Here is a 17,631-nt window from a genome sequence, read left to right on the forward strand (position 1 = left end):
TGTTTACACGTATTCGTATCCCATGACAGTTTAGCACTCAGGTATCCATGCCATCCAGTCTTCATGCATTTATGTCCCACGTCATGTGTCTCACGCCCAGGTAATCATGTCATGTTCGTGCCTATTCCAGTACTCATGTCATTCGTGCCTACGGATTTTCTTCTAAACCCCATGTATAGTAATCATGTAATCATTTAGCCAATATCCATGTGTTCAAGCTAGCTCAGTATTTATGTTAGCTACATTCAAGATTCAGTAATCACGTTATGTCACATCATGCCTATTAAGATACCATGTGAGTTCTGTGTTGGTACTTTAGTTAGCTGGCAGGCGTTTGAGAAATGTCGTGAGGGTCCGAATTATAAAGGAAGTCCTACCATAAATTTTGTAGATTCCAGAGTTAGTAGCGATTCTTAACCACTAGTCATAAATCGAGGACAAATGTTTCATGATTCTCATTCATGTAGGTGCTACTCAGTTTCATGTTCCCCATGTACATGTTTCCATGTAATCACGTATTCAGTTCTCATGATCCATGACCATGTTCCCACGTAACCATGTCAGGCTCTTATGTTTTATGTCATGTTTCTTTTATGTTCACGTATTCAAGCCATGTCCAGCCATATTCTTAACCATGACCCATCATTCGAGGACGAATGATCCCAAGGGGGAGATATTGTAACATCTCGTACCTTTAACCTAAGCTTTGACCATGATCCCAGACTTAGAAAAAATCAGATAAAGAATGTGGGAATTGGAATTTCCCTGTTCAGTTGTAAGATGGGGGTTTACGCCCATGAACAGTGACCGTATTTCAGTATACGGGCCGTAATTCAAGTCGTAAACTGGTACCAAGGATTTCTGAGCATTCTGGAATTTGACATTTGGATGTCAAATGGTTAAATACGGATCGTATTTCAAAATACGGCCCGTATTTCAAAATTTATTTGGAATTTGGGAAAATTTCCTTGATGCAAGTTGTAGAGATTTGAAATACCTTTCCAACGGTATATTATGGGGGTCAAACGGACATCTGTGCAAAGAGTTATGGCCATTTTACTGAAAAGACGCAGTGCCGTCTGTATTTCAAAATACGGCCAGTATTTAATTGGGCCGAAAATTTAATTTTTCAGAACAGTATGTATTCGTCCATATCAGTTCAAATCATTATTTTTCATTCCTTCAAGACCTAGAACGACCTCCTACCCTTTTCCATTATCAAGAACACCAAGGTAAGCCTACTCTAATTATTCGAAGTCAATTCTAATACATATCCTTGTAATCTAAACAAGAAATCATCATTCCAAAACTAGGGTTTTCAAGAAAACCCATCTCAAGGTTCAAGAATTCAAGATTTTGGAAATCTTCTTCAAAGCTCAAGTCTTTAATTCAAGTTTTTGAGCGACTAAGGTATGTAGAGTTACTATCTACGTGTAGGAACATCATTGTTCTTCCCCACGCCTCATAATCCATAAATTATGATTCTTTACGAAAACTAGGGTTTCTATACCATGCTCATGATAACCCTAGGTCCATGTCCATGATTATATTATCTATGAATTGTTATAATTCCATCGTTGAGTTCTTGATATTTCTTTATGATTATTAAGAATCTATCCGTAATCTATGAAAAATCCATATATCTCATTCCATGGGTTCATGCATGCTAGTTTATGATATATTATGCTATTTCAAGAAAATACTATACATGTTTTACAAGTTCATGCAAGCAAGCTATAATTCATGATATCCATGTACAAGCAAGTTATATTCATGAAAACCATGGGCAGCAAGTGCCACTTATTTTACATGTTCATGTTTTTGGGAGTTACTTTAATTACCGAGGAGGGCTTCAGATAGCCTGAAACTACGTAGCCACCGTAGGATGAGGATCGCTCCACCCATGTCCCGGACGATCTCTCATAATGACTGGATCCTTTCATATTTTATCAAATCTCATGTTCCCTGGCAAGGACTGAGTGTTCTGCTGGCGGGACGCAAGCACCAAACCATGGATCGGTTATAATTTATTGCTCTCCCTACCTATGATATTTTTACCATGTTATATATAAATATATGTATTCATGTTCATGACCAGGTTTCAGTTCCTATTATTATTATTTCATGTCCCATGTTATTTCATCCCGTTGCTTTACATACCAGTACATTCAATGTGCTGACGTCCCCTTTTATTGCCTAGGGGCCTGCATTTCACGATACAAGTACTGATATACAGGACGACACATCTGCTCAGTAGGATAACATTTGTATCTGCTTATTGGTGAGCCCCATCTCATTCAGGGTTTAGTCAACTTTTGTTTTATGATTAGTTATGCATCTAAGGTATGCTGGGGGCCTTGTTCCAGCGAGTATGTTTTTCATGTTCAGAGACTAGACAAGTTAGTTATGTTATGTCAGACATTCAGAGTCGTATAGCCATTTTGGCTCATTCATGTTATTTCCGCACTCATGTTTAAACAAGTATTTTTATTAAGTATTATGACTTACTACGTTTTATAAAGGCTCATCATGCATTCACCTTATATTCCGCTCATGTTATGCCTCATGATGATTCAGCAAGCCATGTAGTTCGCTCGGTCACATGCAGTAAGGCACCGAGTGCCATGTTTCGCCCAGACCATGGTTCGGGGCGTGACAGTTGTAGGCATGACAAGTCTTGACTGCATGAAAAAAAAAAGATATGGAGTATCTTAGGGCTCGTTTGGTACGAGGAATAAGGATAAATAATCCCAGAATAACTAATCCACTTATTTTGGAATAACTTGTTTCCAACCAAACGACCCCTTAATCTCTACGGCTTATGATTATATGGAAGAAAAGCAACGCGTCATATTTAATTTGACACTTCCCTGTCTTGTTATGCTTGTTTAATTAGAGTTTCTTTGGAAAGCCATCCATAGGAATTGAATTTGTGTAATAATTGATGTAAATACATAGTTTGACATGTTGGTTTGATCACATAGTTATATTGGGTACAATTGTTGGGATGCAATTATGTACCCTAATTCTCAAGATGGAGATGAAAACTGGTGGTAATTACAACCTGGAGTAACTTTTCTAGTTTTCTTTTGTCAAATGTATTAGTACTGCTCCCACAGTCCCAACATAAGTGACTTTTGCTCATTTTACAGCCATTAAGAAAAATAATAAATATAAGGTATACTTTACTAAATTACCTCTATTTATTAGATGTCTCTTGAGAAGTGGCTCTATTAAGAAGTAATCCTTCAATATAAGGGTATAGTTGAAAACAATTAGTACTATTTTTTATCTTGAATTCCTGAAGCGACACCTATTTCAGGAAAAAAGTTTTTTGCTAAAGCGACTCTTATTTTGGGGCGGTAGGAATATTCTTTTTACCATATTTTTCTTCCATTTCTCTTATTCTCATTTTCTAACCTTTAAACCTGTTACCTATAGTGTTTTTCCATATAATTTTGCAAGTTCTCATTTGCTTCTTCTCCTTTTTTTTTTCTTCGTTACTTGAAGACATTTTCATATATTCTAGCTTTGTTTTCTAATCATTACAATAAATTTTTAACTCTTGAAGCCTATATGTACAATCGATTCAATTCTCTTTAGCATTCGTAATAGGATTTTTTTCCGCAGGTACGTGATCCCATTCCCTTAAGGTCCTGATTATCTTGATCGTTTAATTTTACTAGGCAATCTTGTAGTGAAGTTTTTTTCCATCGTCTACATAGGATGAGGCTCCTCTCCATTTCTCTTCCCTCCATTTTCCTCGAAATTCGTACTTGAATAAGAGACACATGTCATAGATAAGATTTAAAGGTTGAGATCTAATTACCCAAATCAAGGTCCTAATCATAGTTTTAAAATAACAAATAATTCCTTTAGTTACTAAAAAGATATTGACAATCTCAAAATTCTAGCTAAAATACTATCTCACCTATAAATTAATCCTAAATTTTTCTCTCTTTTCCTATTTTATTAGGTGCTCTTTTTAGTTTAGCGGTAAGTTTTAAAATATTTTTAGTTTTTAATATTTTCATTTAGGATCATGTACAACATTCACATAAACTAATCATGAAGTGAATAAGTTGTGTAAATAAGCAAGAAGCAGGACGATATGAATTATGACTAGAATATTTTTGGGAACATATCCAAATCTCCCATTTTTGATAGAATGTAAAGAGGACGTAGGGCAAAAAAATTAAGAAGAGCTGTTCAAAAAAAAAAAATCATGTTCAAAAGAAAAGGAAAAAAACAAAGAGCGCGTAATAAAATAGGAAAAGTGAGAAAATTTTAGGATTAATTTGCAGGTGAGAAAATGTTTTAGATAGAATTTTGTGATTGCCAATATTTTTAGAGTAAAATAAAGAAAATACTTGTTATTCTAACTATGGTTAGAACCTTAATTTGGGTAATTAGATCTCAACCCTTAATTCTTAACTATAACATGTGTCTCTCATCCAAATATGAACTTAGAAAAAATGGAGAGAAGAGAAATGGAGAGGAGCCTCATCCGTCTATGTTTGTAATTTATAGATCCAACTAATAGTAAAGCACTAAAAGAGAAGAGCAGAGACTTTCGTCTAAAGTGTGTCAACACAGCCTACAAGTTGTCAAGTTGAATACGTTGGAGAAACTGAAATACCTTAAATTGCAGGATGAAAACAGATCAGCCCGTTAAACTTTTACCCCCAACAAACAAGAGTTATTCCTCAACCAAATTAACTTCCAACTATGAGATAACCAATATTACTTGAACATCCATAATTTCACAATAAACAATACGCGGTCTTTTTCTTCTCAAAATATAGGAAAAGGCTATTCCAAAATATATTATTGACTAAGAAAAAGGGAAGAGGGGTTTAAATACACTATATTCCTTCAAAAGACTTGAGGGGATCATTTGGATCTATTTCAGTAATGTCTGGGAGATCAATTGGTAGAGTTTCCAAACTCAATCCTTTCTTCTTAAGAGCCTCGAGGATCTCCTCAAACACAATTTTGTTGCCAGTTTGACTCAAGTGCAAACCATCGCTACAAAATCAAAAGTGGATAAATGCAACGAGACTATTAGAAAAGAAATTTAACTTTTACAAGCTGACAGTGTAAAAGAAATTTTAAACTACGCGATCATCTAAGAGATAATTGCAGATAACGACTCATGATTAATTATAGATAACAACTCATGATTAGTGAAATTTGTAAATCTGGAAATAAAGCAAGTTAGAAGCTACAACATGTAATTCACTCTTATCACTGTAAATATTCTCTACATTGTAAGTGCATTTAAGTTAAGATCGTTTAAAACCAGTATGCAAGAAGAGACGGAGCAAAGGAGAATCCTATGATCAAACAAAGAGTTTACAGTATATCTAAAAATATCATTTTGCATCACACTAAACTTTATAAACTGAATTTTTAAAATATGAAAAGCTACAAGAATATAATTGTGATCAAGTAGCAATTATGTACTACATTTTCTCCGGTAATCATGTTTGTAAATTGAATCTAAATACGAGCAGGGACAATGCTTGCCGATGGGGGTGACAAATGGGTGAGTTTGGTTGGATTTGGGCAGGTAGAAAATGATTTGAATAAAAATGAGTTGGATTTCAACCTGCCCATATTTCATGTGGGTAAAATATGGATTGGGTGATCAATGGGTGGGTTGGTTATGATTTAGCCCATATTATATAAGTGAAATATTATTTCAAGTGTAATGTTTATAATTTTTTCTTTTGTCAAATTGAGTTAATTTTTTCATATATTGATTATTAAATATTATGAAATAGAAAATTCGGGGGTGGGGTAAAAATTTTTTTTTATAATTTTTTATAAAAGTAAGATAAAATATATGAAATAGAAAATGTGGGCGGGTGGGGGGGGGGGGGGGGGGAGGCGGGGTAAGGTCGGGGTGGGAGGTAAGAATTTTTTTTCTCATTTTTTAATAAAATTTTCTCAAAAGTGAAATAAAATATATGAAATAGAAAATTCGAGGGGGTGCGGGGAGTGGTGGTAGTGGGGTGGGTATGGGGTGAGGGGGAGTAAAGGGTGGCATAGAGGGGTGGTAGGGAGCAAGGACAGGGATGGAATGGGTAGGTGCAGGTGGTTGGGGGGGGGGTGCGTTGGTGTGTGTTTTTTATCGATCAAGAAAACATTTTCCCTTAAAAATAGGAAAATATTTTTCTTAGAAAATGAGTTGTTATTCGGTGATTGGTCTAGTGAGTTCACGAAAATTTTTATGGTGGTTGTGGCACAAATATGACTTGACATGTAAGGGAATTACTTTTCGAAAAAGTAGTGTGTGGGTCCCATTTCTATTAGCACTTCATCCTATTTGTTTCTCCTTGGCCTCTCTTCACATTTTGTTTTTTATTATTTTGGGATGCTGAATCCTCTCTTCACTTATCATCCCGCCTCTTCTTCATTTAATTTCATGGAGGTTTATTCTTCAAACGTAATGGAAGCACTACACCATGGCGATTTTCTAGATCAGTTTTCTAGTCATGGATTTTTTCCGTCACCCAAATTTTTTATATATTTATCTTCTCTATTTGATGTTTGGTATATTTGGAGGTGAATTTAGAATTTAAATTATATGAGTTCACTTTTTATGTCCTAGTCGGTTAGTGGAGGATAAAATATCTAGACTAGTTAGCTGTTGACAGCTGTATAAGAAAATACAACTACTTTCTTTTGAACGGAATTAAATGAGCAATTACTTTCTCTCCCCAAAATCTCTCATTTCTCTTCTTCGAACTCCATAGAATCTGTTGCCATTGATGAAGATACACAAGTTATGCTGCGTGTTCTTCATCGAAACAGATAAGAGTTCATATTATCTCTCTGTTCTTACTTCGAATTTTTTTTCTTCGCTTTAAAATTGAAATTGTTTCGATCAATTTCAGATCTGATAATTCTGATTGAATCGCCTAGAAACAATTGATCAAAACTATCTAGATTTTGCATATAAACTAGATTTGAAATCAAAGAAATCAACAGCAATACGAGTACTGGAGCTGGAACGAGCACTGCTACTGTTATTGATCATTGATCAACATCAGCCACTGTTTCTTCAGAGTCGCGACACATCAGGTAGCTCCTTAATCTCAATTAAGCTAACTGGACCAGATAACTATGCTCGATGGAGTAGTTCAATGCGAATTGGTTTACTAGGCAAGAGCAAATTAGGTTTTGTTGATGGAAAACATCCAAAGGAAAAGTTTGATAGTTCGTTTGTGGGAAAAATGTAATGCTATTGTTTTGTCTTGGATTATGTAATCGATGAGTACTGAATTGCTAAATGGAATAATACATGCTTCTAGTGCATATAAAGTATGGACAGATCTTAAGGAAATAGCCACTTCAACACAAGGAATATCGTCTGTATCTAGTTATTTCCCTAGATTGAAGGAGCTATGGGCTGAATTTGATGCTATTATGCCATGCCCTAGATGTGGTTGTGACAAATCCACAAATACATTGAACACTTTGAATATCAAAGGCTTTTGCAGTTCTTAATGGGATTAAATGAAACTTATGCTTAGTCTAGCAATCAAAAACCAGTACCCTTCCTTCATTAACAAGGCATATGCTATGGTTCTGTCTGAGGAAAGCAGAAGAACACTGGTTAACTCTCGTCATGTGCCAGGAATTAGTGAAGGAACGGCTCTTTTCAGTCACAAAGGAGGTTTCAATCCTGGTGCAAGTACCTCACTATAACAATAAAGGAATACTTGGTTTAGGCTATCACACCAGCTATTCCTCAAGTGCTTCTACCGCAAGAACTCAATATAGACCAAGTTCAAGCTCAGGTTCTACTTCAGGGAACCAATATAAACCCAAGGAAAAATGACATATATTGTGACTTCTATCATTTTAGAGGTCATACTAGAGAAAACTGCTATAAGTTGCATGGATATCCAGCTGATCACAAACCTAAGAAGAAGTTCACACCAAGGAACTCATCTCACTTTGTGGGAGAGGGTCAGCTAAATGGGGCCGGTAGTAGCACATCTGGCTCATCTGTTAACTTTGCAGGACACAATTCAGGAGAACAAAGCCACATCAACATCTCTCAGTTCACACAGGAGCAGTATAATCAGATCCTGCAGATGCTAGGCAAGTCAAGTGGCATTACTAACTCAGCAATCAGCAATGGCTGCAAGTATGGCTGATTTTCCCAAGTTCTCTGAGAGTCTAGCCAAATGGATAGTTGACATAGGAGCATCAAACCACATGGTAAAATGTTTTAGTATACTAAGTGAAGCAATTCAATTGCACTTTAAAACTGGCAAAGTACACCGACCTACTGAAGGTTTAGCAACTGTTAGTCATATAGGGAATACAGTTGTCCTTTTTTGGTCAGAAAATCTCAAATGTGATGTATATTCCTGAATTCAAGTACAATTTGCTATCTATCTCCAAACTGACAAGAGAACTACAGTGTGTAGCTATGTTCTTTCCTGATTTTTGTCTCTTCCAGGACCTCTTCAGTGGAATGGTGAACTAGAAGGTGGCTTATATGTGTTGACATCTTGCTGTAAGGTGCCAGCTCAAGTTAAAGAAGAGAAGACCTCAGTTCTCAAGTTTTTGACTGTTGTTACTAAGGAAGACTATCTCAATAATGCTAGTAGAACAGGGGCGGACGCATGTTAAACCAAGGGTTGTCATTCGGCACCCCTTGGTCGGGAAAATTTAGTTGTATATATAGAGAGAGAATATGTTAAAATAGAATAGAGTACAAGTAATTTAAAATGATTTCAATTGACAAATAAAACTTCTTGGCTCGATGGTGAAGCGCATCCTGTGGTTCCTATGCGTCATGTGTTCGAATCCTCGCAGCACCGGATGTCATCTGTTTTTGAGTTTCTATCAGTGCCTATCCTAAAACTCTGTGGTAAAAAATGGATATACATACCAGCCAGCCACGCATACACTACACAGCTCCTATGCAATTTATATTTCTAGGAAAGTTGTATTAATTTACATGAGCTATGTTTTATTAATATGATTTGAATTATCTTTTGTTAATCAGTAATTTGTTCGCTTATTTAAATGTCGACACTGCTTACGAAAAATCATGCGTACGCCACTGTAGTAGAATAAACGTGTCTGTTTGGCATAGGAGACTAGGTCATATGCCTATTGACTGTCTCAGGAAAATAAAGTTGTTTGAACATGCTACACATGATGTAAATACACCACATTGCACTGTTTGTCCAATTGCAAAACAAACAAGGCTTCCATTTCATTTGAGTAATTCCATGTCTACATCTTGCTTTCATATTGTTCATGGTGATGTTTGGGGCCGCTATAGAGTTCCTACTCATGAGGGTCAAAGATACTTTCTTACACTGGTAGATGATTATTCCAAGTATACTTGGTTGTTTCTATTACCATCTAAGTCTGAAGTTGTAGTAGTACTTAGGAAGTTCTTCCTAATGGTTCAGAATGTTTATTCTACCTCAGTTAAATTTCTTAGGACAGACAATGGGTGTGAATTTTTTAACTCTTTCATGACTGAGCTGCTGTGTTCCTTAGGTATCATTCACCAAAGCTCATGTGTGTATACTTCACAGCAAAATGGAGTAGCAGAGAGAAGGCATAGGCATATTCTAAACACTGCTCGAGCTGTTAGGTTCCATCTGGTGTTCCTCTTAAATCTCAGGGTGAATGTGTCATCACTGCCGTTTACATCATTAATAGAATTCCTTCTGCCGTCCTTAAAGGAAGATCTCCTCATGACCTTCTACATGGTCATCTTCCTACTCTTAGCCATATGAAGGTGTTTGGTTGTCTAGGCTATGTTACTACTCTCAAAAGGCGTGATAAGTTTTCTCCTAGAGCTCTTCCAGCTGTGTTTCTTGGTTATTCTCTTACACATAAAGGGTACAAAATGTACACTCTTCATACCAAAGAATTTCTCATTAGTAGAGATGTTTTGTTTAAGGAAGAGGTGTTTCCCTATAAACATATGATTATTTCTGAGTCTGCTTCCTTATTTCCCATTGTGGATACTACCACCTTCCATAATGATTCTCCCAACACTGCTCCATCTCCCAATCCTGTCTCCTATACTCCCTCAGTTAGTTTAGATCCCTCACCTACTTCTGATCCCTATATCACTAACTTCTGATCCTTTAGTAGTTCCCACTTCTTCCTCTCCTTCTCCTCCAATTCCTACTCCTACTATCTCTGCTCCTTCTAAACCATCTCCTAGGAAGTCTTGTAGGGGTGTCAAACCTCCAATATGGATGAAAGACTATATCACTCAACACAAAAGTAGTGCCAGTTGTTGCTATCCTCTATCAGATGGTAGTTATGATCATGTTTCTTCCTCTTATGGTATGGTACGATAATGTTTCTTCCTCTTATGGTATGGCACTGGCTTCTTATTCAGCCATTGAGGAACCTCAAACTTATTCCAAAGCTGCTCAAATCCCTAAATGGATTGAGGCCATGAAATCTAAGATTATTGCGCTAGAAGACAATCACACATGGTCAATTGTTGACTTGCCTCCTGGCAAGACCCCCACTGGGTGCAAATGGGTGTTTAGGGTCAAGTATACTGCTGATGGTAAGGTAGAAAGATATAAGGCCAGGTTGATGGCCAAGGGGTACAGTTAAAGGGAAGGTCTTGATTATTCTATAAGACCTTCTCCCCAGTTGCCAAGATGGTAACTGTTAGATCTGTCATTGCTATGGCCTGTCAAGCATTGGCATCTATTTCAAATGCATGTTCACAATGCCTTTCTGCATGGTGAATTATTAGAAGAAGTGTACATGGATATTCCTTAAGGGTTTGCAACCCAGGGAGGGTCTTGTAGAAAGGTTTGCAAACTTTATAAATCCTTATATGACCTTCAACAGGCCCCTAGACAATGGAATAAAAAATTGACAGATGGTTTAGTTGAGCTGGGATTTATACAGATTCACTTTGATTACTCTCTCTTTACACAGAAGTTTGGTGATGATCTAGTGGTGGTGCTCGTATATGTAGATGATTTGATTGTCACTGGAAGCTCATTGTTTCACATTCAGAAGACTAGAAATGACTTGAAGTTGAAGTTCAAGATGAAAGACTTGAGAGAACTCAAGTTCTTTCTTGGCATAGAAGTTGCAAGGTCAGCAAAAGGGATACTCTTAAATCAAAGAAAATATGCACTGGAGTTAATCTCAGAATTAGGGCTTGGAGGGTCAAAACCTGTTGGTACTCCTACAGAAACAAATATCAAGCTAACTTCAATAGAGTTTGACTCAGTTGTGAAGGAGACTTCACCTGAAGAAACAGTGATATACTCTCCATCAAAGAAAACAGATGCACTGCTAGAAGATCCAGGACAGTATCAAAGATTAGTTGGAAAGACTACTATATCTAAAAATGACTAGAGCTAATATTTCTTATGCTATGCAAACACTCAGTCAGTTCATGCACAAACCTAAACAGCCATATTGGGATGCTGCACTTAGAATAGTGAGATACATAAAAAAAAAATGCACCTGGTTTGGGCCTATTAATGCCATCTGAAGGGACAGGCAAACTTGAAGCCTATTGTGACTCAGACTGGGGTGGTTGCTTGCAAACAAGAAGATCTGTAAGGGGCTATTTGGTAAGATTTGGTGATGTATTAGTGTCCCGGAAATGTAAGAAACAGGACACTGTTGCTAGAAGCTCAGCAGAAGCTGAATTTAGATGCATGGCTTCAACTATTGCAGAATTAACTTGGCTAACTAGTCTATTCGGAGAGTTAGGGACCTAAGTGCAACTGCCTGTGAATTTGTTTTGCGATAGCAAAGCTGCAATCCAAATTGCAACAAATCCAATATTTCATGATAGGACAAAGCACATTGACATTGACTGTCACTTTGTCGGGGGAAAATTGTGTTGGGGCTGATCAAAACTCATCATGTATCAACTATGGAACAATTAGTTGATTTGCTGACCAAGAGCCTTGAAAGAGTACAACATGATTACCTGATCTTCAAGCTGGGGTTAAAGGATCTCTTCCAAGCATCAGCTTTGAGGGAGGGTGTTGAGATAATCAAGCAGATTGATGCAAAAAGAGTTAGTTAGTTAGTTAGTTAGGGACCAAACTGTAAATCTAAAATTATGTCCTAGTCGGTTAGTGGAGGATAAAATATCTAGACTAGTTAGCTGTTGACAGATGTATAAGAAAATACAATCTACTTAGCTTTGAGTGTACAATTCATTTCTTTTTTAACATAATTAAATGAGCAGTAACTTTCTCTCTCTAAAATCTCTCATTTCTCTTCTTCGAACTCTATAGAATCTGTTGCCATTGATGAAAATACATAAGTTATCAATGAGTTTATATCTACTTTTTGTTGTAAATTTTTAGTTGATTTTAAACATAAATTCATACTTATCATAAAAAAAATGCCGAATTTGGATGAACATGATATCAAAAAACTACATCCACTCGGGGGCAATGGTACTTTAGTTTACTGAGTTGGCAAAATTCCAAGAAGGTTACTTTTGGTGTTTACTCTTTTGCTCAGACATAACCCGGCTCATAATAAGTGTCTTTTTGGTCTTTTTATTCTGGTCCAAAATAAATCTCCTTTTACATAATTAAGAAGGTCTTAATTATTTTCTTTCAAATTTATCCTTATTTAGATAAGTGAATTTTATGTAATCAAAAATCTATATTAAATCAGTACTAATTAATTAAGTATAAATTAGTCAAAATACCTATTTTTTAGGAGTTATACTATTTCCTTAAAAGAGTGTGCTAAAGGCCAAAAGACACTTACTTTGTCCTGGATGGGGTACTCAACAGTAAATTATAATTTTTATCCTTCTTCATTTAAATGACTTTGATTAATAATTGTGGAAATACTAATTTCAGGACATTATTAATTTTCACCGTGTCTTGATTTTGCTGTGTTATTTAAATTTGTGCAATTACATGGCCCTATGTAAATAAATTAAAAAATAAATAAAAAGTACTCATATGTTTTTTCAAGCTTAGCCAAATGGAGATAATGAGTAAAGGGGTTAGGATGAGAAGGAAAAATCATAACGAGTGGGACCCATAATATCCACTTGTCAATTAATAAAAGCCTCACAGAACTATGACATGGCATGTCTCACCCATCACAAAAAATTTTCGAGTTCATATATGAGTACCCATATTTGCCCATATTTTTATGGGTTAAAAAGAGACTTGAAACTCATATTTAACCAACAGAAATATGATGACCTAACTCATCAAAATGTGAGTTAAATGGACTAATTTTCTAAATATTGGCTGAAATTGCCACCTCTACTTGCCGATATGTAGGATGCAAATACACCATTACAAGAATTGAAATGAAATTTATGATAAGGAAACAGCTTAGATGATCAGAATAATATCCTTTTAGCCTTAACATGTATCATTTCTAGGCAGAAGCCGACAACTAAATGAATCACGATGAAGTAAAATCATAAAATTTCTTTTCTTGTACAGGGGAGGGAATTAATACCTTAAACAAGCTGTTTGCCAGCCAGGAATTTGCTGCATTCTGGTCCACAGATCCACAGCTACAACCCCACATTCAGCTGCAACAGCTAGACATGCTTTAGCATAGTTTCCAGCAGCTTCATTTGTCCTCTCAGGCAGTCGCAATTTGTTCTCGGTAAAAGGATATCTACATATATTTTTATAAATTAAATATCAGAGTTTCAAGCAAAGTGCACTAATAGTATAACTAGTCAAAAAAATCATGATATTCATGGAAAGAGATTTACAGGAGTCGCGCAGGTTCATCAATTGGAGGAGGTGAGATGAGGATAATTTGAGTAGTCGGCCAACGCCCCTACAAATAGCAAAGTGAATCTTCAATATGAGCATAGGTCTCCATTACTTAAGTACAGAATATACACACACTTATGATAGCACATGGATGACTATTAAATCATAAGATCAAAAACAAGCTGAAACAGCTGAAATGTTGAAAATGGAGAGAGAGAGAGAGGGATCATGTTTAAGCTAATTAAACAAACACCATGTAGCAAACACCGATAACTTATGTTTATACTCCAATTTCAGATTTGATTTCTATGACGGGGTTATAGTCAATGACTAATTAGATATAGACAAACTACTGATTTCATCTTACCTCAACCAAAAAACTCATCCAAATGTAGAGGTAGATTCGTCATCTAAACGTGATGGATTCAAAACTTAATCTTTACAATGTTGTTCAGAATGTTTCACATATATATCTTTGGTATAAGCCACACATTTGGCGTTCATCAATTGAATTCCATAGTCAGAATTAATTATAGTAGCTTTCATAAGTTAAAGGGATGATCTACTGACTATATGTGACTAGGATTACATGCTTAATAAATTGCATATAGGGCCATATTGTGATGCATCTCAACAAGAACGTAGTACAATACATAAACAAACAAGAAAAAAAAAGTATGAACTGTCGTGTTCAATTCTTCATTATTATATTGCCATGCCAAAAACGATGACGATACATATAGTGAATAATGATTCAGGTTGACTCATGACTGGTCTATGACTCGGAATTATTTGCGAGAGAAATATTTCTCGGATCAATGAAAGATGAAAAAGAAGAAAAGGCACAGCTCAGAACTGCGTTGTGACGTGTAAAAAGGAAACCACAATTATCTAGGCAATGCGAACGACCTAATAGTACCACCAAGAAGTGCATGGAAAGGCTAGTGAAAAAGACGGGGCACAATGCATTGCATAAAGAAGCAGCAAATTTAGTAAAAATAGACAAGTGGGGAGCAACAAAAGCAACTACTGGACCTCATATTCGTACACTTTTACTTGGCACTGCATCATGCCTATACTGATCTTTCAAGCCCTACTCATCAATGTAAGCAAAAGAGAGGTTGGTGCTTTTACCTTGAGAACTACATGCACTAAACGATCCACCAAGGCCCACTTAAAACTTTTTTAATTCCTTTCTTTTCAAGTCATGTAGGGCTCATTTGGTTGATTGTGTTGGCATAATTAATCCATGCATATTCGTGTAAAATAATATAGTGTTTGGTTGGACGCATAAATTAAAGAAATAAGGCATATTATTTCATGCAGCGTATTGGTTGATAGTATCAAAATACCCATATTAAGCTATGCAGAAATTTATATACTTGCTCTCTTTCAATTTGTTTGAACCTATTTTCTTTTTAGTCCGTGCCAAAATGAATAACCTCTTTCCTAATTTGAAAACAAATTCACTTTATGAATGATTTACAGCCACACAAATTTTCAAGCCTTATTTTGAACCACAAGTTTTGGAGGCTAGTAGGTAGTTGTTGTTTCGATCTATAGTCTATTGCCCTTTGTTTCTTGCTACTAGATGTGATTTCTTGTACTTCGATTATCTTATTTATCTGTGAACAAAGAAGACAACATTTTTTTGTTTTTTTAAAGGAAAAGTATTATAGCGTGTTTGCTTAGCTTATACATTTAACAGTAAATGCATTGACTGGCTACATAACAAAATTTTAAAAAATCAACCCACGCACGTGATCCAGCACAATTACAGCTGCCGTCGCTACCATACTTTATTTAGCAACAAATAGTCAAAATCTTCAACAACCTCACTAGCTTGGTAGAGTGTATGCTAATCTTTAATCCTATCTCATAAAAATAGAAAGGCTATGTTCGAAAAACTCTGAGCTCAAGCAACACATAAACAAGACAGTTTGAAAAAGCCACTACAAAAGCAAACAAGCCATAGCATATAATACAGACAAAGCAACATATTCAAAATAAAATACTATGATAATCAAAGCACAAAGAAACAACAGATAGATAGTAGTAGAAAAAATCTTCTACAAACTCTTAACAATTTTCAAAAACTGCAAATCCCAATGTATGATCAGATTCACGAGGTTGGATTTATGAAGTTTGGTGCACGTGTGGTAAGAGAAATTGATACCTTGAGAAAGGAGACAATGGAGTGAAGATTCTGCTTGTATTCATCAATAGGGACGTGTTGAAAAGCAGAGCATCTATTAACAAGACACGCATCATTTGCTCCAAAGAACACTGTCACAGCCAATGGAGATTCCTCAGTCTCCGGGAAAACTTTCTCTATTACCTTTAATGCCCATCTTGTGTTATATCCACTATACCCTCTTAGCACAACATCCACCTAAATAAACCAAAAATCCATACACAAAAATCATCAAAAAAAGTCAAGAAATACTCACTTTTCTTTTTATAAGTCCATTTAAAAAAGAATGTGTCTCTTCTTTGCTACTAATTCTTTAATTCTAACTTTTCACCTAAAGATTATAAGATATTTTCGTACATTTGCGTATTTTTATTTAAATATCATAAAATTCAAAAGTTTTAAAAAACATGTTTATGTCAAAGTGAGACAAACAAATTGAAATAGATAGAGTAATTAAGAAGAAGAGAGAAATTAAAGGGGTGTTTGGATGTATACCGTGCGGTTGAAGTGCTTGACAAGAGAAGCACCCCAGCCACCATCATCAAAGGACATTTCAGTGATGGAATCTCCAAACAGATAAATCTTTGGTCTCATTTTTTTCCTTTTGAAATGATCAGATTAAAGTGAAAAGGATAAAAGAAGGAGAAAGAGGAAGATTTTAGCTTTTAAGATTATGTGAAACAGAAAAGGATTGGACTATATAGAAGAAGATGATGGTGGTAGGGGAGGGTCTAGAAGTTGAAAGGTGCAGTAAATGCTGTACTTTAAAAGCTGCAATTACTGTTTTCTCTTTTTACCTAAAGCTGATGTCAACCACCTTCGAAGTGTAATTTTCTTGCTACATCCTCTGTTCGGTCCGGAACCAAAATGCCCCCAAAAAAATCATTTTGAACCAAAATATTCAAATAAAAAAACATTTATCAAAGTACTCATAGCGCAGTAAAACTATATAATTTATTTTTTTTGGTACTTCTATAAAACAGTAAAATACTGCGTTATAGAAGTACCAAAAAAAAAAAAAAATCTTTCTATAACGCAGTAAAATACTGCGTTATAGAAGTACCAATTTTTTTTTTTTTTATATATAACGCAGTAAAATACTGAGTTATATAAACAGTACAAAAAAAAATGACCAACTTTATTTTTTGCAACACTTAGTATTATTTTTCATACTTTGACCAATAATTAGTCGTGTGTCAAGATTCCGAAACGTCAATATTTTATATAGAACCTGATATTTTTTTCTGCGTACAATAATGTAGGCTCAATACATCAAGGATACGTAAACGTTCGGATCGTCATTTTAGGGGTTGAAAAGGTGGTTGTTTGAAAAAACTTAGTGTTTTTTCCATACTTTGACCAATGATTAGTCGTGTGTCAAGACTCCGAAACGTCAATATTTTATATAAAACCTGATATTTTTTTCTGCGTACAATAATGTAGGCCCAATACATCAAGGATACGTAGATGTTCGGATCGTCATTTTAGGGGTTGAAAAGGTGCCCGAAGTAAGTTTTGTTTGATAAAACTTAGTGTTTGACTGTAAGGTTATTTTAGTCAACTTTATATGTCGAGAAAATTAGTCAACTTTATTTTCAAAAATTGAAACCGTAGAAGTGAAATTGACATTCACAGCTACATTACCCCGGGATTTTTACGTTGAAATTTATTGCGTATCATCAT

At 35.5% G+C, this 17,631-nt stretch overlaps 1 protein-coding gene and 1 long non-coding RNA gene across 3 annotated transcripts; one reads left to right on the forward strand and one right to left on the reverse strand.

Moving 5' to 3' along the window:
* Positions 1 to 4,621: 4,621 nt before the first annotated feature.
* Positions 4,622 to 16,687, reverse strand: LOC132621137 (GDSL esterase/lipase At5g45920). 2 transcript variants are annotated; one of them, XM_060335280.1, is made up of 6 exons: positions 16,444 to 16,687; positions 15,931 to 16,146; positions 13,751 to 13,818; positions 13,486 to 13,650; positions 11,972 to 12,014; positions 4,907 to 5,028 (listed from the first exon to the last, which is right to left on the reverse strand). In XM_060335280.1, the coding sequence occupies exons 1-5, from the start codon at positions 16,540 to 16,542 to the stop codon at positions 12,011 to 12,013; spliced, it is 552 nt and encodes a 183-aa protein (XP_060191263.1). In that variant the 5' UTR covers positions 16,543 to 16,687; the 3' UTR covers positions 4,907 to 5,028; positions 11,972 to 12,010. The 2 variants fall into 2 exon arrangements, with proteins under 2 accessions (XP_060191262.1, XP_060191263.1); XM_060335279.1 differs by lacking the exon at positions 11,972 to 12,014 and having other exon boundaries at positions 4,622 to 5,028; positions 16,444 to 16,683.
* Positions 5,050 to 9,046, forward strand: LOC132621138 (uncharacterized). The gene is made up of 2 exons (XR_009575429.1): positions 5,050 to 8,235; positions 8,480 to 9,046. It is a non-coding gene; the product is annotated as an uncharacterized LOC132621138 (long non-coding RNA).
* Positions 16,688 to 17,631: the final 944 nt, after the last annotated feature.

This window comes from Lycium barbarum, chromosome 12, assembly GCF_019175385.1.
Source record: "Lycium barbarum isolate Lr01 chromosome 12, ASM1917538v2, whole genome shotgun sequence".
Taxonomy (NCBI): Eukaryota; Viridiplantae; Streptophyta; class Magnoliopsida; order Solanales; family Solanaceae; genus Lycium; species Lycium barbarum.